At 47.4% G+C, this 25,179-nt stretch overlaps 1 protein-coding gene across 1 annotated transcript in view; it reads right to left on the bottom strand.

Annotated features, from left to right (window-relative positions):
* The window catches only part of CHRNB3 (cholinergic receptor nicotinic beta 3 subunit), a 29,938-nt gene extending 26,875 nt beyond the window's left edge, over positions 1 to 3,063 (bottom strand). Inside the window, exon 1 of the mRNA XM_043893645.1 lies at positions 2,884 to 3,063. Coding sequence (XP_043749580.1) covers positions 2,884 to 2,935 — 52 coding nt within the window. The 5' untranslated portion in view covers positions 2,936 to 3,063. The remainder of the gene's footprint in view (positions 1 to 2,883) is intronic.
* Positions 3,064 to 25,179: the final 22,116 nt, after the last annotated feature.

Genomic DNA, 25,179 nt, shown 5'->3' with positions numbered 1-25,179 from the left:
GCTCAGTGGTAAAGAATCCACCTGCCTGTGCAGGAGATGTGGATTTTTATCCCTGGATCGGGAAGATCCCCTGAAGGAAATGGCAACCCACTCCAGTATTCTTGCCTGGGAAGTCCCAGGGACAGGACTACAGTCCACGGGGTCACAAAGAGTCAGACACGACTTTGCAACTGAACACCACCACAAAGGGAATATCACCTTTAGAAACTGTGAATCAGGGCGTCCCTGGGGCTCAGTGGTGAAGGCTCCACCTGCCAAGGTAGGAGAGATGGGTTCGAGCCCTGATCCAGGAAGATCCCACATGCCTCTAAGCCCATGGGCCACAACTGCTGAGCCTGTGCTCTAGACCCCCAACAAGAGGAGCCGCCGCAGTGAGAAGCCCGGGCACCACGTCGAGGAGGGGGCCCTGCTCGCCGCGACTAGAGAAGAGCCCAGCAATGAAGACCCAGCACGGCCAAAAATAAACAAACACAATAATTAAAAAATTGAGAGTCACCACATTGTACACCTGTAACATATAGTATAAGTGAACCCTACTTCAAACTTCATAGGTGAAACTTCCCATGATTATTTATGATTTTACTGAAAATGCCACCCCTGGTTATTCTCAGCTAGGAAAGAAAACAGATAATTGAAGAATTTCAAATCTCAGCAAGTATTGTTGAGAGAGGCATATACTTTGTTTAACACCCTTTGGAGTATTTTGGTTTTGCCTTTCATTCATTATCACTACCTCATCCCCAAAAAAATCTTACCACAGTCTCTTCTGCCAACATGTATAGCTAGCCCTCAGGATGGACTCAAATAATAAATATTTAATGGCTTTTGGCTAGTATGAGAGCTTCTCAGAACAACTGTTTTATTCCTCCATGCATCCCACATACTGGAACAATTCCTAGGATGTGGTAGACCTTCAATAAATATTTTTTCAATGAATAACACACATCATCTTTTGTTAAGAAGGATGGGAAGAGGAATAAGATACTGTCCCTATTTCTGGAGTAGTAGACAAAAGTGTGGCCATAGACAGCAATCCTTCCACCAAGACCAGATAAACAGAAATGAGGGCTTGTCCCTTGTCATTTGAAAAAGGTAGCTTTGTGTAAGAAAAGGAAACTCATCGTTTTCTTTATGATGAGTAGAGAAGTTAAAGAACTTAAGGAAAGGTGGCACAGATCTAAAAATAGAAAGAGACTCTCCAGTGGATCTAGAAACGCTCACAGACTCCAGAGTTACCGCAGGCGACTACGTGAACTTGTTATAGATCCGTGACAGGTGCACACAGCTAGGCACACATTTCTAGACTCCCGCAGCACACATACAAAAGCCGGGGGCCAGGCTCTCGTCCGATTCCAACCGTCTTAGGCAACTGTCACTGCATGCAGAGAAGCAGGCATGGGTGAACCCGCTGAGGGTGACCCTGAGGGGTTATACTAACCAGCCCTGCTGACCCGGGAGATGGTTTCTCTGCCGAAAAGAATGTTAGGAATCAATTCCTGCATAGGAAATAGGATGCTCTAGTAATTAAGGCAGAAAAACACCAGATGTAAATTGCATAGAAGCTGATTATGTGTATGATTAATTGCACGCTAAAACACACAGAAGTTTATTATTATTTTTATGATTGGCAAGGTGCACTGCAAGTTTAGGATCAGTAGAGGCAAACTATTTAGAATGGACAGACAACAAGGTCTTACTGTGCAGCACAGGGAACTATATCCAGTCTCTTGGGATTAAAAATAATGGGGGGAAAAGCACTTTAAAAAATGTATATATTTGTATAACTGGGTCCCTTTGCTATAGAGCAGAGACTGACCAACACGGTAAATCAACCACACTTCAATAAAAAAAGACTTTGAAGAAATCAGATTTAGTGATATTTCAAACTGGATTCAATGCTCTCTGCACTTAGAGACGACTCTGTGTGTTTCTGAGCCCCAGGTTTGAGCACAGGCCACGTTTTGAACATATAATAATGTTCGGGTGTGTGTGTGAGTCACAGGATTTTAAATCCAAGCGTTATTTAAGGACTTGGGCAAGTCGATCTCAGTGCCTCTGGTTCTCCATCTGAAAATGACAATACTTACATGTGGCCAAAACACTAGTTACAAATAAATACAAACTGCTACAGGAACTACACTGTTTTCTCACCATCTGTCTCCTGGCTCCGTATGGAATCTGGTGTCAGGGGAAGAGCTTGCTGTTCTTAAGTTGCAGGAAAAGTGAAATGATTTCCACACCCAGAAAGCTGGCAGGTGATGTTGACCACGTTTCCCTAAACTTCCCAGTTATTTTCTCCCACTTTCCTTTCATGCCCTCTGTCTCCTTTATTTGTCCTCATTCTTTATTAAAAATGCCTTTATTTTCTGGTGGAAGATAGTCACAGAAAACTCACACCACTTCACGGACATTTGCTTAACTGTGATATAAAAAAACATACTAAATACACCTACATACACAAATTTATAAAAGTATTTCTATATCTGCACGATATTTTGGACAATGAAGCATCTATGCACAGGTATAATGATAATAAATACGATACTAAAATGTTGATATAATCAATCCCTATGCCAAATACTTTAACAATTCTCTGAGTATCATTCAGTGCACTTGATAACATTTCCCCTGCTTTCATATCTTCCTACCAAGCTCATAGTGACTCCAAAGGAATAAGAGAGTCAATGGCAAAAGTACAAACATTACAGAATTCATATGATTTCTTTAGCAATATACAGACTTCATGGAATTACTCATCGGAGCTACATTTTTAAAGGTTATCTCAAAGATTAACCTAAAAATACCTACACATCACATTTTTTAATCCTGATGTTATCAGCACCAGCAATGATCAAGTTTTCATTTGCTTCGACCTGAGCTTACCTGAGTGGGTGACCCCAAGGGCGCTGAGCACCAGGATAAAGGCTGCTAGCATTATGATGCCGGCTTGAGAGAGATAATGCCTTCCTCCTCTTTAACAGCAGGATCTTTCCATCAGAAAGGGGGGTTTTGAAGAGAAAACGCAGAACTTCAAAGTCCAGAGTGGAACCCAGAGGACGCGGACACCTGGAGAGGGTAAACCAGGCTCAAACCGGCTCGGATCAGCCCGAGGTCTCTGAAAGCACACCTCACTGATTCCCAGTCAGCTGTCAGATCGTGTAAGTCTGAGAACTATCTCTGGGTCCTAACTCCTGACTTATTAATTCACTCTCCCGCCAAGAGACGCAGGGCAAGGGAGAGGGGGTGAAGGGTGAAGCCGGACAACTCTGAGGGCTGTGTGCTGTTTTGCTCATGGTTGGAGATCTGTGTAAAAGAGAAAAACCGTGAATGAAAACACACAATACGAAAGCCAGGGCAAGTTTCTCCTCCAGCGTTCTCCGTCGTCTTTCGTTTTGGACTTGCAGCTTAAGAATAGTGAATATGAGTCAAAAGCTACAGATCCCAGGTATAAAACAAGCCCTGGGGGTGTTTGTACATGGAGACGGTAGTTAATAACGCTGCTGTGCCCAGTCACTCAGTCATGTCTGACTCTTTGTGACCCTACGGACTGCAGCCTGCCAGGCTCCTCCGTCCATGGGATTCTCCAGGCAAGAATTACTGGAGTGGGTTGCCACGCCCTTCCCCCAGGGGATCTTCCTGACCCAGGGATCGAACCTGCATCTCTTGCATCTCTTGCATCACAGGCGAATTCTTTATGGCTGAGCCACCGGGGAAGGCCATAGTTAACAATTCTGTACTGCATATTTGAAAGTTGCTAAGAGAGTAGATCTTAAAAGTTCTCATCACGAGAAAAAAAACTTTCTGTAACCATGTGTACTTATGGGTGTTAACTAGACATTGTGGTGGTCATTTCACGATGTATACAAATATCCAATCTTTATGTGGTGACCCTGAAACTAACACAGTGCTGTATGTCTATTGCCCCTCAGTTTTTAAAAATTTAATTCTATTTATTTATCTATATTTGGCTGCACTGGATCCTCACTGCTGCTCCCGGGCTTTCTCTAGTTGCAGCGAGCTGGGCTACGCTGCAGCTGTGTTGCATGGACTTCTCATTGCGGGGGCTTCTCTCATTGCAAAGCTGAGGCTCTAGTGTGTGCGGGCTCAGTTGTTGCGGCTCATGGACTTAGTTGCCTCGAAGCATGTGGGATCTTCCCAGACCAGGGATCAAACCCGTGTCCCCTGCGTCGCAAGGCAGATTCTTAACTACTGGGCCACCAGGGAAGTTCCACATCTCAGCTTTTAAAACGAATGACTATGCCCTTCACTGCCCTTGTCTAGGGGTTCTGGCGTGCTTCACGATCAGAGCATCCTCCGGGTTTCCCTGGATCCCAGGGCCCACAGATAATCCACAAGAGAAAGAACAGTCGGAGTACTGTCTTTTTCTGTATCGCTCCCAGGACTTGGAGGCGGAAATCTCCACCTCCTCTTTGGATTCACCTAGTCCACAGTTGGTTTGATTTTCACCTAGCTCAGCGCTGTCCACACACAGAGGGTCCTCAAGAAATGCAAATCTGCTGATCGGACAAGAGTAGGTGAGGGCTGGAAGGAGAAGAGAACTGGGTGGGAGCAGAGTCCCCTGATAGGGCCCCAGTGCTGGAGTAGCAACCTCTGGGTGCTGCCAACCCACCCGGCCACACTGATTTAATCCAATCGAGAATTTCCCTCTACCTCATTAAGGCTCCTCTGTGAGCATCGGTGACTTCCAAACACCTGGTGATGCTCAGCAGGGTGCCAGCATAAAGTCCCAACAGTCTTGCCAGGAGAGGCAGGACCACGTCCCCTCCTCCAGCTCCTTCCTCTCTTCACTCCTCCAGAAACCTGTCCCCCCCCCCCAGGCGGTGGAGCCCTCCCCAGACCACAGGCTCTTCAGGCTGGCCAGCCCGAGAACTCTTACCCTCTCTCCCCAGCATCCCCAGGGCCCACCGCATGTGAGAGCTTCAGGACGAAGAGGAAGGAAACAATTAGACACTGATCTCCCATCCATCTGAACCGCTTTCCAGGCCTGCTGCGAATTTACAACGGTCTCAGGAATCAATTAGTCACTAACCCAGGGGTGCAGGAAGTGTTGCCTTTCTTCATTTTCCATAAATCAAAGAAAATGGAGCTTGCCATTCCACTGAGCAGGCAGGAAATACCATCTCTGTCATTACAGGAGCTCCGGCCTCCTGGCTCAGCAGCAAAAGCATTGGGAAGGCCTTTGCGGCCCCCAGCCACAAGCAGGCTGTCACCTCTGGTCCATCTTGACCACAGCGGAGGATCGAGGGCAGCCACATGGTTCTGGTGGAAAAGGTGGCTCTGTTACCCTTTCCCGGCCAGAAAGTCTGGGTGACAGGGTCCCCTAGTCGCTGGTCCCCGCTGCTGGAGGGGCCGGCCTGTCTCTGGGACTTTCTGGCCCATCTCCCTTTAGAAGACACTCATCTCATCTCCATCCTGCTCTAAATACCTCAAATAATCCCTTCAGTGAGTTTACACTTGCGGTGAAAGCTGACATCAAACAGGAAGAGAGGTTGTCTTTGATGGCTTCTGCTTTCAGTCTCTGTAGACGTATGGAGCCCTAGCCCCTTTCTTGGGAAATGTAGGGGAGAGAAAACTACAGAGAAGACAAATTTGTATCAATTCATGTCTCAAAAAATCATCCTGCAGGGAGCCAGCATGTGCTCTCCCTCACCTGTTCTTTGCTAAGTCGTGTCCAACTCCTGTGACTGCATGGACCGTAGCCCACCAGGCTCCTCTGTCCATGGGATTCTCCAGGCAAGAATATGGGAGTGGGTTGCCACTTCCTTCTCCAGGGGATCTTCCCGACCCAGGGATCAAACCCACGTCTCCTGCGCCGGGAGGTGGACTCTTTACTGAGTGAGCCACCAGGGAAGCTCAAAAAACATGTGCACTTGGGCACACACACCCCTCTAATCAGCAGGGGTCTGTCCCAGCAGACAGCCCTCCTCCTACTCAATCATACTCCTCAGCTGCATTGGAACTTTGTGACCCCATGGACTGTAGCCCGCCAGGCTCCTCTGTCCATGGAATTCTCCATGAGGCTACGACACCGGAGTGGGTAGCCCATCCGTCCTCCAGGGGATCTTCCTGACCCAGGGATCGAAGCTGGGTCTGCTGCATTGCAGGTGGATTCTTTACCAGCTGAGCCGCCAGGGAAGCCCCACCTGTTCTATAACCAACAGTAAACATCGGCTGGGTCTGGGATGTGGGGGTGGGTCAACAGAACAGAATAATCAGAAGGTCTCCATCATCAAGGGGACACGTTTGCCTCCTTCAGATCAAGGAAAACTGCTGCTCATCCGTCACTGACCAAATGTGCTCCCCGTGAGGACAGAGCCCGCTCCTTCCCGTGACTGGGGAACGCTGGCCAGATTGCTTCCAGGAGTGATGTTGTGAGAGCCAGACAGCAGAGCAGAAGGTGACAGGAAACAGGTGTGCTTTCACTTGAAGGTCTAAAGAGTTATGATTAGTGGACGTCCCTGGTGGCATAGTGGATAAGAATCTGCCTGCCGATGCAGGGGACACGGACTCCATTTCTGGTCCAGGAAGATCCCACGTGCCTCGAACAATGAAACCCACGTGCCACAACTACTGAGCCCGCGTGCTGCAACTACTGAAGTCTGTGCACCAAGAGCCTGTGCTCCAGAACGAGAGAAGCCACTGCAGTGGGAAGCCAAGCCCCTCGAGGAAGAGCAGTCCCTGCTCACAGAAACGAGAGAAAGTTCTCCCAGCAGCGAAGACCCAGTGCAGCCGAAAAATGTTATGATGAGTATTTTTTAAATTGTGAAAGTAGTACAATCCCGACAGTACATTGAACATTAGATTCATAATCCATCTTCCTAATCTAATCACCATCAAGATGTTGGTCTATTTCTCTCCAGTATACTTGCTCCTTCATGCTCACTCACACACACACACACACACACACACACACACACACACAGAGTTGCTACCTAGTTCGTATACAAATTTACCCTTCAGTTGAACTGCCACTGACTATAATATAAAACTTGATACCATTAAAAAGGGGAATGTTTTGATATCAACTTTGAAACCAGAAGAAACTCTGATCTCTGTTCTGCAACTTTTTAATCTGTGTGAATAAAACTGTTATCTCTTTACATCAGAGTCTTGAGAGTGGGCTATCATGTATATTTCAGGTTTGTTCTTCTCTGTTACACGTCTTTCTTATTCAAGAGTCTATTCTACCAAAATATCTCACAGAGTTAGAAAAACTAAACTCTATTGAGGCGTTCCGTTAATGAGTTGCCTTCCTTGCAAAGACTGACAATACTGAGTCTGCAGGTCCCTGTGAGAATGGTGTCCAGACTGCTGGGACACTGCCTTTGTTTAGGGAAATGCATTTTAAGAAAGTTACATATGTTCATCTGGGGTTGGGGGAGAGAGTCAGGAGACCCAGAGTCCAAGAGGAAGGAGTTTAGATCCAAAAATTAAGTCTGAGGCAGCTGTCTTTCTGCTATGAAATGTTTACACTCGACACTTAAGGCCTCCACACCAACACCATTTTACAGGCCAGACACTGAGGCCCAGGCAGGAGTCATTGTCCTGGGTCACATGGCAGAACTGGGCCAGAATCCTGTAAAGAAAGAAAGTGAGGTCACTCTCAGTTATGTCCAACTCTTTGGGACCCCATGGACTATAGGCTATGAAGCTCCTCTGTCCATGGGGTTCTCCAGGCAAGAATACTGAAATGGGTTGCCATTCCCTTCTCCAGGGGATCTTCCCGACCCAGGGATTGAACCCAGGTCTCCCGCATTGTAGGCAGATGCTTTACCATCTGAGCCACCAGGGAAGAATTATGTAAGCTGCTACGAACCAGACCGTACTAGCTCATAGAGAAACTGGTGTGGAGAGGACACCCAGCCTGCCTTCTGGAGACCCATCCACACCCTCCCTCCCTGGTTGTCCATCAAGGAGGCACCCGCCCTCTTCTCTGGGCCCTTCCTGTGTCCTCAGACATTCCTGCAGCCTGTGTGCTGACATCTCATCACAGTCATTGAAGTTTCAGATGCTCAACCACCAGCAGTGGGAAGGACTGGCGATGGGAGTTAGTGCTCCTAGGAGTCAGAGGGCTGGAAGTTCAGTGCCTGAAAAATCTCACTACCCTCCAAAATAATCTCCATTGATGGCTGCAGTTTCACTCTAAAGAGAATTCCTAATTTTTCCCCCCTAATTTACTTATTTTTTAATTCTTAAATTTAAGAATTTCCTAGTTTTTCACTCTAAATTCCTAATTCACTTACAATTTATAAATAAACTTAATTAACATATTAAAGTTAACTCATTAAACTTAAGTTAATTCTAATTTGGTTTAAACCTTGACTAAAACCAAGACCCTGAGAGGTTTTACCAAACTTACAGTAAAACCAGACCTTTTTTCTGCTTCTGCACGTATGTGACAGGCTCGCAGTAGTAACATTTCTCATTATGCGTAGCGATTTGAAAATCGTGGTTTTAAAATAAGTGTCGAATTCTTCGCTGAGCTCAAAGGATGAAAGCCAAGGGCTCCTGGGGGCCTTTGTGCTCCTTCGGGTCCGCGGAGCAGAGCCCGGACCGGCGAGGACTCAGAGGCGCGCGGTGCAGTGGGCGCCGACGCCCTCTGCTGGACTGTGGTCAGACTGCAGGTTACCCCAACAGGCCTCTTTCCGATGGGTGTGTACTTTAGATGGCATTTGTTCCTTAAATTTTAAATTAACAAATAAAATAGCAAAACAAAAACAGTCTGCCTGAATTCAAAACCAGGCACCTGAAGACATGGGCTGTTGGTCCAACAGTTCCGGAGAACCCATTCGGGGCCGAGTTGATGCCCCGACCACAGGGAGTCAGCCCAGCCCCAGTGCTGGAGGGATCCGCTCTCCCAGGCCTGGCGTTTGTCCAGAAGGAGGGTTTGAGCAGGAAGAAGCCATCTGTAAAGTCATTACCCACGCCAGCGCTTCCCAGTCATTCTGGGATGCTTTCCCTGGGGGTTCTGCTTTGGTGGGTCTGGAAGGCGGCCCGTGTGGCTTATGGACCACAGACCACTGACCAGCATCCTCTTCCAAGTTCGGGTACCGCAAGGACCCAGAGAAAACACTCGATGACAGGGAACTAACCACATGAAACCACCGGGAGGAGGAGGAGGAGCGTGAGAGCAGCCAGACCACGAGGACCCAAAGGCCCAGCGGCCTTAGAACTTCTGTGTCCCCTGGAGGCTGGCTCTAACACCAGAGGCGACACCCCTGGCTCGGGCGGGGTGGGGGGGGGTGGATTTCTCGTTGTTTTTCTGCTAAAAAATTTCTTTTTAAGAAGACAATTCGGATTATACAAATATTTGACCCTTCATGTAGTGGATGGGCTTCCCTTATAGCTCAGTTGGTAAAGAATTTGCCTGCAGTGCAGGAGACCCCAGTTTGATTCCTGGGTCAGGAAGATCCCCTGGAGAAGGGAAGGGCTACCCACTCTAGTATTCTTAGGCTTCCCTGTGGCTCAGCTGGTAAAGAATCCGCCTGCAATGCAGGAGACCTGAGTTCGATCCCTAGGTTGGGAAGATCCCCTGGAGAAGGGAAGGGCTACCCACTCCAGTATTCTGGTCTGGAGAATGCCATGGACTGTATAGTCCATGGGGTTGCGTGGGTAGATCTCATTTTGGAAGACTGAAAAATAAGGCAGAAGGCAGGGAGCTTTTATAGGATAAAGAATAAAAAACAAGAAAGAGGACAATGGAAAATATCCAATTGGCTGGGGCACCAGGGTCAACCTGATTTGGATGGGAAGCCCAGCGTTGGGTGGTGAGTGGGGTCACTGGCTCACTGACTGCATTTACCCTGTGAATCCGGGTCAAGTGGCCTTTAGGGCACACGAGAGTCACCTAAGTTTCTCTTCACTACGGTGGCACCCCACCCAGGAGCAGCGCCATCATGGGCCTAGAAATGCCCTTCAGCACGTGTCATCTCATGCCTCAAACCTTGTTTGGCTTCCCGTCTGAGGGCTCCCTTCGTCCTCTTTGAGTGACACGAGCTGCCTGCACGGTGGTCATCATTTTTCAGGGCTCTCTCCCGGTCAGGGTGACAGCTGAGCCACGCCTGGTCTCTGATTTCCCAAGGCCTCTCACCAGGCCGAGGCAGGCTACTTCCTCCTAGGCGCTGCTTCCTCAGTAGTGGGGCTTGCTTCAAGCTGTGGGACAAGCGGTCAGACAGCCAGGCTCCCCCCTGGCCTGGGGAACAGGATCCTGTGGATTCTGCTTGTTCTACAAAGTAAGCTCTGCAGTCAGAGGCGCTTCCTTGCCCCTCCTGGTGGGGGTGCCTCCAGGTGGGCCCTGGACCCAGGCGAGTGGACCCAGGCGAGTGGACCCAGGCGAGTGGACCCAGGTGCCCACAGCAGATGTGCTGAGGGACCTCCAGGGGCTGAAGGGAAAAAGGGCCAGGGGTGGAGGCCAAATTTGTAACCAGGGGCAGAGGGCACCCCTGAGGGTAGGGACCGGGTCTGAAATCCTCAGGAACAGCAGGGAGGGAGGAAAGTTGGAAGGAAGAAAGGAGAGCGTGGGATCTCAGTCGTGGGCACACAGCTGGCCGCTCTGCGATGGCTTTATTGAGGCTCAGACAGCGGTGTGGGGGTGAGTGGTCCTAGTTAATCACCCTGGGCCAGGGTTAATTGCAGGTAACTCTTCAGTTATCATCTACAGAAGGGCTGTGGTGTGTGGGCAGAACCCTGACCTACTCTTAGGAACACTGCATTTGCCCCTAATTAATCATGTGATCTTGGATGAATAATCTGTTGTGGTGTCAGATTCCTCCTCTATTGGGTGAAGATGCTGGATTAGGTTAGTTGTTCTCAATGTTCCCTTGGGGAGCTTTTCAAAAACACTGATGTCTGGTGTTGCACCCAGGCATTTTAGGCCAGATTTTAACTGGTTTACTGAGAGGCCTGGGAGTCAGATATTTTTCTAAGCTCTCCAGGTGATTCTAAGCCATAGCCAGAGTGTTGATCCACAGACCAGAAGAACTCTGGGTCCCCTTTGGGTTTGAAATTCTATGAGTCTAGATGGTAAGTAGGGAGACCAACCATCCCGGTTTGCCCAGGACTCTCCCAGTTTTAAAACTGAAACTCCTTGGCCCCAGCAACGGCTGAGTCTCAGGCCATGGTCTACATCCCTCCCTGTCTGACATGGTACAAAAGGAGGGAAGAGAGGCCTGCTCAGAGCTCTCCGCGGTGTGTTGTAAGCGTGGGTCTTGTGTGTGAGGTCACCAGGCCTGTTGGTAAGCAAATGTATGACTCGGCCGCTTGCCTGCCTCATAATTGCTGTGTGTGCAGCTAAGTACACATCTGGATAAAGCTTACCTCCTGCGGATTTCTAAAGATTATACATCAACCATCCTAGCCTGTTTCCTGTTCTCCAACCTGATGCTTTGAGAAAGCATGCTTTTATTTTTTCTTTCTGACTCTAGTAAAAGGAAGAAAAAGTAAGAGCAGAATAGTTTTAAAAGACATTCATTCACTCAAATCTATCCAGCCTCTGCCTTCTCTGCCCCACGTCCATTCTACACCAAGTCATATTCTTTCTACCTCCAAGACATCTCAAACATATCCCTTCCAAGTGCCCCACGTCTATCACCCCGGGGCAGCGATTCTCATATTTGAGGGACATCAGAGTCCTCTGACAAGCGTGTTACGATGATAATTCCAGGGCTGGAGTTTCTGATTCAGGAGGTCTGGGGTGGGACCGATCTTTCATGGTTCCCGTAAGATCCCAGTTTCCAACAAGGTTCCAGGTGTTACCCACTACATTCAGGGTGATGCGTGGAGATCTGGCAGGTGGGGCTCCAGACTTCAGAAGAGGGACATGACTCTCGAGCCATGGACTTCCAAAAAAAATTTGTGGTGGAATACACATAACATAAATTTACCATCGTGACCATTTTTAAGTGTACAGTTTGGTTGTGTTAAGTATGTTCACGGTGGTGCAGTCGTCACCACCACCTGTCTCCAGAACTCTTTTAACCTTGAAATGGAAACTCTGTCCCCATTAAACTATAACTCCCCATCCTCCCCCATCCCAGCCCTGGCAACCACCATTCTACGTTCTGTCTCTGAGGCAGAATGATAGAGCTTTATTTGCCTCTGTCTTTTTGTGACTGGCTCATTTTGAACTGTGGCATTGGCGAAGACTCTTGAGAGTCCCTTGGACTGCAAGGAGATCCAACCAGTCCATCCTAAAGGAAGTCAGTCCTGAATATTTATTGGAAGGACTGATGCTGAAGCTGAAACTCCAATACTTTGGCCACCTCATGCAAAGACCTGACTCATTTGAAAAGACCCTGATGCTGGGAGAGATTGAGGGCAGGAGGAGAAGGGGACAACAGAGGATGAGATGGCTGGATGGCATCACCGACTCTATGGACATGAGTTTGAGTAAACTCCGGGAGTTGGTGATGGACAGGGAGGCCTGGCATGCTGCAGTTCATGGGGTCTCAAAGAGTCAGACATGACTGAGCGACTGAACTGAACTGAACTGAACTGAACTATTTCACTTGACGCTGTTTTTTCAAGTCCATCCATGTTGCAGCCTGTGTCAGAATTTCCTTCCTTTTTAAGGCCTGATAATATTCCATTAACTGTATAGACAACATTTTGCTTATTAATTCACCCATCAATGGACATTTGGGTCGTTTCTGCCTTTTGTGAATCATGCTGCTATAAACATGGGTGTGCAAATGTCTCTTTGAGTCTCTGGTTTCAGTTCTTTTGAGGTGGAAGTGAAACTGCTGGATCATATGGTATTTCTATTTTTACTTTTTTTGAGGACCCTCTATACTGTTTTTCATAATGACTGAACCATTTTACACTCCCATCTGCAGTCCACAAGCATTCCAATTTCCCCACATCCTCACCAACACTTGTTATTTTCTGAATTTTTGATAAGCCATGCAGGGCTTTGGCATTTTTAATATACTTGATTAAGGAAATTTGAGAGATTGACATTTAAAAAAATCCTTAGTGAGAACTTAATGCAGGAGAAAGCATAAACATATTGGGTTGGCCAAAAAGTTCATACTAAACCAGTGTGAACTTTTTGGTCAACCCAATACTTTGAAACAGAAACTTTCTGACATGTTTTGACAAGAATTCTTACATCCTCTACCTTTCCCTTCACTCTCCCATCTTTCTTTTTCTCTGCTATTCTGCTCCCATATTTATGCATTCCTTAGCGACTTCGGTCCAACCCTCCATCTTACAGGACGATCGTCTTACTCACAAGGCAAGCCGTGTCCCTCTCAAAACTACTTGCATCTTTTTTAAGCCAAGAGGCAGGACAAAGTAAATTCTGAATCAGGTTTTAAGCAGTGGATGTTTGGGTGAATCCTTGGGAGCTTCTTAAACCACATCCATCTTTTTCCATAATGACAAAGCAATTGTACTTTGGATTATAAAAGGATAAAATGGGAGGCTAAAGTATTACTTTTTTTTCCTTTGCAACTGCTGACAACAATTTATAATTTCTTGCTGTTCAGAGGCACAGGTTTTAGAATTACCTCTCCTTTGCGTTAAACAAAATGGTGAGACATACATATCAGATAAACAAAGATACGAACAGGCGGCTCATAGAAAAGAAAACAGAGATTATCCTTCTTTTTTGTGGTCAGTATGCTTTGTTTTATTTTTTTGTAAATTGTGGATTTTGGAGATATTCAGAGGACCCAGCTGACCACTGAAGGGTGAGACTGGAAATGTGGAGTTTCTGTCTCTAAAGGGCTGGAGGCAAAGACCTCAATAGTGGGAAAAGGGTCTCAGCAGATGAAGCATCTGGCCCACAGAGAGATCCCCCCTCCCCTCCACAACACAAGCTTCTTTGGCCCCAAGAATGACATGACAAACACTCAAATAATTGGAACTTGAAGATCAGGGAATGAGTTCTCGATTTCCATGTGCCATCTACTGGACATCATTATATGCATATGTAATATTTATTGACTGCTAATTAAATGCTAATATAGGTGTTAAAAAGATAATACTGTCCATGGAATATAGGCTCTAGCAAGTGGCTGCAGACTGATAAACCCACGATAGGACTGGCCTTCCATGCTTTAAAGACTGTCCTCTTAGACTAATCAGCCTCAGAATGGCCCTCGTGAGGGGGGAAGGGCACCACGTCCAGCATGTCTGCTGAGCCACCTCGGAGATGAGCAGGGTGACCTGCCGCAGACAGCCTGTCCCTACCCGAGAGCACGGACCCTGTCGGACAAGGTGAAGGCGTGTGTGTTTGGGGACAGTGAAGCAGGTAGATTTCTGGCTTTGTCAACCACGTGAAGACTGTTGTTTAAAAATTGCCGCTGTTCAGAATAGAACATTCGGTATTAATCAGTAAGTGTCCCATGGACAGGAGAGCCTGGCAGACTGCAGTTCATTGGCTCACAATGAGTCGGACACGACTTAGCAAGTGAGCACACACGCACCCTCTTGAAAGCCAGTTGTGAGATTCATCTGTGATAGAAACTGTGACTGATGGACTTCCCTGGCGGTCCAGTGGTTCAGAATCCGCCTGCCAATGCGGCGGACGTGGTTTCGATCCCTGGTCTGGGAAGATTCCACAGGCCTCGGGGTGCCCTCACTACTGAGCCCGTGAGCCTAGCACCAGTGCTCTGCAACAAGAGGAGTCACGGCAGTGAGAATGCTATGCATCACAGCTAGGAAGTAGCCCCTCAATAAATCTGTAAAAGAAACTGTGACTGATAGCAAAAGTGATGAGACAGAGTCCTAAGAAACGTCCTCAATGGAAATGGAGGACATGGAAATGTCCTCAGTGGAAATGGAAATGGAAATGGAAATGTCTTCAATGACATTTCCAGTCTAGAATTGCCAGCCCTTTCTTAGTTCCAACAGACAAGACTCCAGCTCACACCTGCTTAGAATAAGAAGGTGCGGAGACTTACTGCAGTGGTCCTGGGGGTTTGCGGAGCCAAGGGAGGCTCTGTGTACTAGGGAAGCTGTGATCAGGACTTGGGGCAGCGTGGAGGTCAGGAACAGGGTTCAAAGTCAGCAGGACGTCCTCTCCCCAGGTGGTGCTCTGGTCCCCCCGAACAGAGACAAATTTCTCCACGTGATGGACAATATGGCACCTGGTAACCCAGCCTAACGTGTGCCTTTCAACAGCCCCAACCCGGGGGGATGGAGGCTTCTCTCCCGACTCTGAAGATGTCATAAAGGGATTTTGGCTCCGGGTCACTGTGGCCAGGGCCGAGGTGCTACGATGAACCTGGTCTTGTGCCTCCTCCGTAGCTGAGGAGCTAGGCAGGGCCCTTGATGAAAAGCAGATAGGGTTTGGTGTCGGATGGAATCGTGGTGGCAAGATGACCCCGGGAAACAGAGCAGCCGCGGCAGGGGCAGTCTGCCCCGGGGAGGGCCGCCTCCCAGCCCGGGGTGTCCACTCACTGCGGCCTCACGCACGGGGACTCTCCGCCCACCCGGGCACCGCAGCCACGCAGGTCATCCGTGAACCCAGGTGGTGAATCACCGGAAACATTTAACTAGGGAGGTTTCAGGTTCACTTCCTTCTACATCAGAGTGACCACAAAGGAAATGCTATGGTCCTCAGATTTGATAGAGAAAGCTTGATTAAACTCTCCTTGATTTCACCAGCTCTGAAATTCTGTGTGACTTCTCCGTGGCCTGACTCCAGGCAGAAGAGGCCCTGGACACCAGCCATTGTCATAACGTTTTGGTTTTGTTACCGTCTTGTATCTGACCCCCTCTACCCCAGCCCACCCTGTGGCTGTCACAGAGTCGTGGGGTCCACGTCTCACTGATCCCTTCCCAGTGGCTTATCAGTAGGGGGTGTTGGAAGTTTGGGGCAGAGACAAGTGGGAGCCAGTTCTTGGGTTTTGAGTATAGGCCCTCTCCTCTGGTCAGTTTAATCCAGTGCTTCTCAACTGGGGGCCACCTTAGTTGTCACAATGGGACTTCCGACAGGTAGAAACCAGGGATGCTACAAAACACCTACAGGGCACAGGGAGACCTACGACAAAGACTCATCCTGCCCCAAATGTCAACCTGCTGAGGGCAGGTTCTGCTTCTGATCCAACATGCAGTAGGAGTTCAGTTCTCTGGAGGGTGAAGGATCAGTTCAGTTCTGTTGCTCAGTCGTGTCCGACTCTTTGCAACCCCATGAATCGCAGCACGCCAGGCCTCCCTGTCCATCACCAACTCCCAGAGTTTACTCAAACTCAAGTCCATCGAGTCCGTGATGCCATCCAGCCATCTCATCCTCTGTCGCCCCCTTCTCCTCCTGCCCCCGATCCCTCCCAGCATCAGGGTCTTTTCCAATGAGTCAACTCTTCGTATGAGGTGGCCAAAGTATTGGAGTTTCAGCTTCAGCATCAGTCCTTCCAACGAACACCCAGGACTTACCTCCTTTAGGATGGACTGGTTGGATCTCCTTGCAGTCCAAGAGACTCTCAAGAGGCTTCTCCAACACCACAGTTCAAAAGCATCAGTTCTTCGGCGCTCAGCTTTCTTTATAGTCCAACCCTCACAACTGAATTACTTTGCTATACAGCAGAAATATGGATACAGCAGGAAAATGGATGGCATCACCGACTCAATGGGCATGAGTTTGAGTAAACTCTGGGAGTTGGTGACGGACAGGGAAGCCTGGCGTGCAGCAGTCCATGGGGTTACAAAGAGTCAGACGTGACTGAGCGACCGAACTGGACGGAACTGAACAGCAGAAATTAATGCAACATTGCAAATCAAATATACTTTAATAAGATAAATTAAAAAACACAAACAAACCATTTCAGTTCTAACAAACCCTAGAGACACAGCAGCCTTGAATCAAACAATTCCCTTCCACGGTTGTAGGCTGAGCTTTCACCAGCCTGGAAGCAGTTCTCAGTCATCCCACTCCCTTCCCTTGGGTGGAGGGACCTTTATTTTCCAGGCTCCCAGGCTAGGGGGTAGGGGAAGGGTGGCTCTGAAGAGAAATTCACTCTTCTCAGGTAGAAAGGCTTTACATATGAAGCCTTTGGTGAAAAACCCAAATATTTATCTATCTGTCTATATATCTATGTATTATATATATATATAACTAGGAATATATAGTTATTCCTAGTTATCTAGAATATATAGTTATTCCTAGTTATCTAGAAGGTTCCTAGATATTTTATATATATATATATAAAATTTCAAACTAACTTGATTCTTAATGTTGCCAGTTCCCATAAGAAGAAAATGTGAGATTAAAAGCCAGTTCTTATCACTGGAAAAATTTCATCATGGGACACAAACCATGAGAACAGGGCATATTCCAACCAAGAGGAACCCTGAGAAAAATACCACTTAGATGTAATTATATTTCATCACAGACACAAGAGACATGGGGCAGAGAGGATGAGAGAGGCTTCTTCTAATCACGAAGCCCTGAGGAGGACTCACCACAGAGAAAACACGCATTTAGGGAGGATCATTTTTGTTTTTCTCTTTTTGTTGTTGTGCCAGGCGCCATGTGGGTTCTTAGTTCCCTGACCAGGGATCAAACCCGTGTCCCCTGGGTTGGAAGCGCAGAGTCTTAACCACTGGGCTGTAGGAAGTCCTGGGAAGGATCGTTAAGCTGTTTTACTAGAGACGTAAGGTTTCATCCATCTGTCCATCCACCACGCATCGTTCGTTCATCCTGATTCCCTACTCTGTTCAGGGGAGCCAGTGCTGAAGGCATGAAGGATAAAATAACACAAGAATCAGAGGGTGACTCCCACCCTCAGAAACTGAGAAACCGGATGTACGCTTTGCCACGAGGACTCCCGTCTTCCTGACGGGAGGGCCTGCATCACCCTGCCACGTTCTAATTTCTGACCCAAGAATTGAGCCAGGTTGTTCTCCCTCAGGTGGGAAACAGGCTGAGAAATTCCGTTTCACCTGGAATTAAGACGCGGGTCTAGCTTGTGCTGTAGGGGGCGCCGTTACATAGAACACACAGGTCTGAGTCTCCCAGCTGATGAAGGACATGGCTTTTCTTCTTTTTTTAAAAATATGTTTTAATTAGAGCATGGCTGCTTCACAACGTTGTATTAGTTTCTGGTTAGAGCAAAGCAAGTCAGCTGTATATTTGCACACATCCCCTCTTTTTTTGGATTTCCTCCCCGTTTAGGTCCCCACAGAGCTCCGAGGAGAGTTCCATGTGTCGTAGCGCGGGTTCTCTTAGTTACCTGTTCTACACGCGGTACTGCGTACCTTTCCTGTGTCAGATACTCGGGAGGGGGCTCAGGGCATCTTAGAGAAGTTTGCTGTCCTGGAGGATCCAGGAGGGAAGGTCCTCTGAGATTTTTTTTTTTTTAAGTTAAAGTGTAACATACATCAAGGGAAGTGTGTAAGTACTAAAGACACAACTCAGTCTTTGCACAGCTGCACACTCAGGTGACCATCTCCCAGATGAAGATAAGGGTCATCTCCAAGCCCCGAAGGTTCCTCCTGCAGCGTCCCAGACCACACCCCCTCCCACAGGGGCTATTCTGATTTTATCACCATGCGTGGCTTTGCCTGTCTTGAACTTCATAAAAATGATAATTATGCCTATATACTCTTCTTGTTCTTTTTTTTTTTTTTTTAATCTGCTTCTTTGGTCCACGCTCAAGCCTGCATATCATCCATATGGATGTGTTTGGCCCTAGTCTGATCTCTTCATTACCACGGAGAATTCCACCCGAGGGATGTACTCTCTCACTGGTGGGCCTTTGGGTTGTTGGCAGTTCCGGCTATTGTGACGAATACAGCACATACAAGTCTTTTGGAGCTTGTTACTCTTGCCACACACGGGACGTAGAATCTGAGCGCATTTTTTTCAATTCTAAAAATGTTCCTAGATAAAACACGCTGCTTTTAAGATAAAACACACTAGTTTTTAATCTCTGAATATGCATGTAGATGTTTATTAAAGAGAGATCTGTCTGCAGCCCACAGAAAATACATTTTCGATTGCGACCAGCCGCAGTCTGGAGAAGGCACACGGCTTTCTTCTAAATTCACACAACGAACCACGGCAGCATTTATGCTGTATAGTGGACAGAGGAGACCACGAGGAGAGTGGTATCCTTTGCTCCTTAAAGTTAATTGGTTAAAATTAATTGGCTAGAAATGTGTGTGTGTGTGTATACAGTGACCTGGCTCTGGAAAGAATGTGTGTCTTTTGAAAATGACAGCCGGGTGCCCGTGGTTAGAGTCTTGAGGCCCTGCCCATCTGTTATCCTGGAAAATGTGAAGACACCGTGACGGTGGAACCGGCAGGCCTGGACGGCCCGTGAGATGGTGCGTGGGAAGGAGCGGGGCAAAGCCAGCCAGAGATTCCCATCTAGAAGACAGGAGGAAGGTTATGCTATTAAGAAAAGCAAGAAAACCAAGAGGAAGAGGAGTCGCAACAAAACTGACTTGCCCCCCGTGCTGAAATGTAGTGAAAACACATCCTCTTCATTTCTCCATAACCAAATGTGAGATCTAGCCTTCTGGAAAGTTCAGGAAAGGACGCCCTCCAGTTTCCCCGAGTGGAGTCTCAATCTCTCTGGATGATTCACTCTCTTGAGCAAATGCTCACCACGCCCCACCTCCCAGCTTCATTTCCTTTGAGAGGCATGTAGGTACTGGGTGTTGAAATTGGCTACTTTGCCAGGGATCTTGATAACCTCATAAAGCTTGTTGTTGGTGGTGGTTTAGTTGCTAAGTCCTGTCCAACCCTTGTGACCCCATAGACAGTAGCCTGCCGGACTCCTCTATCCAGCAAGAATTCCCCAGGCAAGAATACTGGAGTGGGTTGCCATTTCCTTCTCCAGGGGATCTTCCTGACCCAGGGACTGAACCCACATCTCTTGTTTCCCCTTCATTGCAGGAGGATTCTTTACTGCTGAACCACCAGGGAACTGTCATGAAAGTTAAATTGATTATAAAGTATATGACCCTAAAAACTATAAAAAGAATAGTTTATTTATTCTGTAGAACATAGAACCAAGAATATCCAGGAAGCCCCTGAAAAAGAACAACAGGGAAAACAGGAAAATATTATAAAACCCTCTCACTGAATCAGACCCAGAAATAGACACACAGACCAAGCAACAGACTAGAAAATGTTGAAAAAGATCCATTTGCATGTGAGACTTAGTTTCTAACGAAAGAGGTATCTCAAGTCCATAGGACAAAAATACACGTTTCAATAGAGGGTTTAAGGATACCTGGACGGCCATGTGGAAAAAGATAAAATTAGATCCCTTCTTCACATGGTACACTGAGATTCGTTCCAAATGGATCAGAGATTTAAATATGAAGAATCAAGCCCTCCAGCTACTAGAAGAATTCCTCTGTAACTTATGCAATGAGAAAACTTTCCTGGAGCTTAAAAGCCGGAGGCAATGAGAGAAAAGATCAACAAATCTGATTGCATGAAAAAAAGTTTTCATGGCAAAAGTACCATAAGTAAATTATAACAAGCCAGGAAAACGTATTATAGACAGAGGGTTATTACCCGTGATATAAAAGTAGCATCTAAATTAAAAAAGAAAAAGTTCAACAGATCTATAGAAACATAGACTAGAGAAGTCACAGAGGGTAAAATCCAAGTGGGCCTTCCCCATGTGAAAAGATTCTCAACCTTGCCTACAAGAAGAGAGATGCCAATTAAAACTCATTGAGATACTATTTCTCACCCAGCGGATTGATAAAAGGCAGAATGTTTGACCACAGACTCCGTTGGCCAAGCTGTGGAGAAACAGGCTTTCTCATGAGTTGCTGGTGGGAATTTTTCGCAAAACTGTCTAATTCCTATGAAGGGGAACTTGGCTGGATCTATAAAAACTACACATGCATTTATTCTCTGAACTGGTGTTCCTGCTTTCAGGTATTTGTCCCAAAGATAGTGTGCTGCTGCTGCTAAGTCACTTCAGTCGTGTCCGACTCTGTGCGACCCCATAGACGGCAGCCCACCAGGCTCCCCCGTCCCTGGGATACTCCAGGCAAGAACACTGGAGTGGGTTGCCATTTCCTTTTCCAATGCATGAAAGTGAAAATTGAAAGTGAAGTCGCTCAGTCATGTCCGACTCTTCGAGACCCCATGGACTGTAGCCTACCAGGCTCCTCCGTCCCTGGGATTCTCCAAGCAAGAACACTGGAGTGGTTGCCATTTCCTCCTCCAGGGCATCTTCCCGACCCAAGTATCGAACCAGTGCCTCCTGCATCTCTTGCATTGGCAAGCAGGTTCTTTACCATCTCACCCCCTGTGGAGAAGGTAGGGTACCGATGAACACAGCTGATCATAGGTTGACAGATGTTGAAACTGAGTGACGAGAATAGGAAGACTTCTATCTTCTACTTTTGCATGTGTTTGGAATTTTCCATAACATACAGTTGTTTTTGAAAGGCTCAAAAGCTGACTATTATCCTCCTCCCCTGCATTCCTCCCACAACAAGCTGAACCCTCTCGGAGGCAAATGAGTGGTCAGAAACCACACATGGGGGATTATAACGGAGAAAAGCAACCGACATATTTCCAAAATATTATCTCCATTTCAGAGGATTTATTTTTGATGGAAGATGATAAGTTCCATTTTACATGTGTTGAGTTTGAGACTCCCAGTTCTAAGAGGAGTTGAAAGGCAAGACTTTAGGCTAGAAGATGTATTAGGGCTGACATCACCAGTCAGAAAAGTGTGGGCAGGAAAGAAAAACAGGAACTTGAGGTAAAGCCTCTTCCTTCCCTCCTTCATTCACTGATTCATTCAAAAATACATGAGAAAAGTACTTATAAGATGTCAGAGCCTGGGGATGAAAATAAAAAAGGTTGGGGTTCATTGAGGAAGAAAGGAACTTAAAGACATGACAGCATTAAATTTCATTGTTAAGGATCCAAGAGGTACAGTAAGGGCGCAGAAGATCTTTTAAGTTTGCCTAAAGAAATCAGAGAAATGCTAGTGTTTAGAAGGCCGGAGGAAAAAGGGAAGCTGAGACTAGCAGCCACATCTCAGTCCTGAAACTAATGAATGTATTGGGGGACTTCTGTGGAAATGTTTTTCTCCCTACTAAAAAGAAGGTCCTTTTCTGCTCACTTCCTTCCTTGCTGCTTCCTGCTTTTGAATACAGTGTGAGGCCATGATACTTGGTGCATCTGCAGCCATCTTGTGACTACTAGCCAACAAGCATGAGGACAAGATGTCAATATACTGAGCGTATCTAAACAGGCCGGGGTCCTTGATTATGTTGCTGAACCGCTCAACAAGCCCTAAATCTACTGGTCTGGAAGAGGTACAATTCACGTGGATAAAACTCACATCTCCTGGGATATTGTTATTTCTGATAAAATGCTAAAGTGATTTTCTTATTAACTATACGACAAGTAAGCAGTGTTTGAGAGACTCGTCTCCCACTGTCAGTCACAGATCTAGAGATGTTTAAGCAAACACTCTGACCTTTCTGAGTCTGGCTTAAGTCCATTATTTTAACATTTTATCATCCAAAAATAGACTTCCATCAAAAATGAACCATGTCTGCCGGACAGCCTCTCTCTCACAGCAAGATTATAATAAAGCTTTTACGTGTGCATGTTCCTTACAGTCTGAAAGGTTTTTATGTACAGAATATATAAACACTGGGCTTCCCTAGTGGCTAAGACGGTAAAGAATCTGCCTGCAATGTGCGAGACCTAGGTTTGATCCCTGGGTTGGGAAGATCCCATGGAGAAGGGACTAGCAACCCACTCCATGATTCTTGCCTGGAGAATCCCATGGACAGAGGAGCCTGGTGGGCCACAGTCCATAGGGTTGCAGAGAGTCAGACACGAGTGAGTAACTAACACAGACATACACATATAAACATCACAGAGTCACTAAACACAAGTTTATGTGATACAAATAATACAGAAGTATAGATAATAGTAAGGAATAGTTCTCCATGGAATTCCAATTCCCAAAGATAATAACCAGTTCCTGTGTGGCGTGTGTCTTCCAGGCATCTCCTATCCATTCATTCATTTGACCTTTCATTCATTCATTCATTCAATATTTATTGATCACCTAGACAGTCTCAACCCACTCCAGTGTTCTTGCCTGGAGAACCCCAGGGACGGGGGAGCCTGGTGGGCTGCCGTCTATGGGGTTGCACAGAGTCAGACACGACTGAAGTGACTCAGCAGCAGCAGACAGTCTCAAGCTGAAGGCAGGAGATACAATTGTGGAAGAGATAAACCTATTCTTTAACTCGTGGATCTTACGCAAACATAAATACCAACTCTCCTATTAATCAGGAAGCTGGCCCCTGTCAGTCTTTCTTTCCCAGCTGCAGGTTCACCGAGGAAGAGTAAGGCCCCTCTTTGCCTGCTCCCATCAGAGGAAAGAAGGATGGGGTGTGCTGGCCGCTCCCCACCTTTCCACTCCACTGCCCCACACCAGCCATCCCCAGACCCCCTAGGGGACCAGGGTGGATGGTCCTGGGGAGAAGAATGGAGGAGATCAAGGCAGCCCAGCTTGGGGAGGAGGGGGGATGGAAAGCAGAGAAGGGGATCCCTTGGCCCCGAGAGAAGGGAGGAGGCTTGCAGGCTGTTGGAGGCCACAGTGACCAGCCCTCCTGTGCCCAGGGCTCCATGGGGGCCTGGCTTCAAGATGGATGGGGAGGCAGATACTGGTGTCCACCGGGGGCCTGGTGCAAGGCCTCCCCACCTCAACCAGGGATCAAAGACTTTGCCTTTGAAATGGACCCTAGAGGTCGGGCACTGGGCGCCCAGCTGGGACCAGGAAGTTTAAGGACAGAGCTGCTTCCTGAAATCCTCTGGACGGATCAATACCCTGGGACTCCTGCACGGCCCCAAGGCAATGAAAACAGATCCTGCTCATCCCGTTGCTCTGGTCAGTGGAGACTGCAGGCGGAGGTAATCTGATTGAGGAACAGAAAACAAAACGTTTCCTGCATCCAAGTGGCGTGAAGCAAAGTTACACACACACACATACCCAAGCTCACGAAATTCCTTAGCTTCGTTTATTAGCTCCCCATTCCGCACCAGCATTCCTTTTTACAATACAGAGGCCGCAACTAGACCAGAAGCCTCTTTCCTGCCAGTGACAGAGCTTGTCCAGGGTTTGGCTGGCCCTCTGCAGCCTGCAGTAAGGATGCTGAGGTGCTTTACTTGGAAACGAGCCGAGCTCATGCCCTTTAGAAAGCCTCCTCCACTGCTGGGCAGTGTTAGGGCGGTGTGGGGCAGCTCGGGGTGGCCGACCTCCTCCGGAAGATGCAAATTTCCACAGAGCACTCCGGGGTCCTTTAGGGGACCACAGGTCATTAAAGTGGTCAGGGAAGGGACGGGATTGAGGCCCCCCCTTGCTCAATTAAAGCAGTTCTGCTTTCAAAACAAACCAAAACAACACAGATAAACTGATGTTACTGAGGTGTAATTACAAGCCGTAAATTGTACCCATTCAAGTGTGAATTTGAGTGAGTGGTGACAACTAGAAACATCAGCCCACAGTCCACGTGCAGAGACACTTGCATTACCCCTGAAATGGCCAGCTTCCCTCAGCCACTTTGCAATCAGCCCCCGGCCCCTGCCCCAGGGGAACCCTGATTTCCCTTCTGTCACCATCGACTGGCTTCAGCATTTCTAAATTTCCTTGTCAGTGGAATCAGGCAGTGGGCACTCTGGTGTCTGGCTTCTTTCACTCAGCAAAATCACTCTGAGGTTCACCCACGGTCAGCGTGTATCAGAGCTGGCTCCTATTTGTAGCTGAGTGTGTTCCACTGTAGGCATGCACACCAGCTTGCTAGCTCGCTCATCTGTTGCAGGCCACGGGGTGTGCCTCCAGTTTTTGTCAATGACGAATGAAGCAATGTGACTCTGCTCGGGCATGGTTTTTTTGTTTTTTTAATTAATTTATTAGGCTGCGCTAGGTCTGAATCGCAGCATGTGGGATCTAGTTCCCTGATCAGGGATCGAACCCAGACCCCTTGCAATGGGAGTGCGGAGTCTTAGCCACGGACCACTAGGGAAGTCTCTGGGATGTTTTATATGCTTGGATTTGTGTGCTGTTTGGTTGGAAAAAGCATTTGGCTTCTAAAAAAAAAAAAAGAAAGAAAGAAAGAGTAGCGAGAGGGAAGGAGAAAGGAAGAGAGAGGAGAGGGAAAGGTGGGGAGGGAAAGAAGGATCCCACAGGTGAAACAGAGAAAGCT

Source organism: Cervus elaphus, chromosome 32 (assembly GCF_910594005.1).
Source record: "Cervus elaphus chromosome 32, mCerEla1.1, whole genome shotgun sequence".
NCBI lineage: Eukaryota > Metazoa > Chordata > Mammalia > Artiodactyla > Cervidae > Cervus > Cervus elaphus.
The sequence above is the reverse complement of the archived record's forward strand: the minus strand, read 5'-3'. Positions and strand labels throughout refer to the sequence as shown.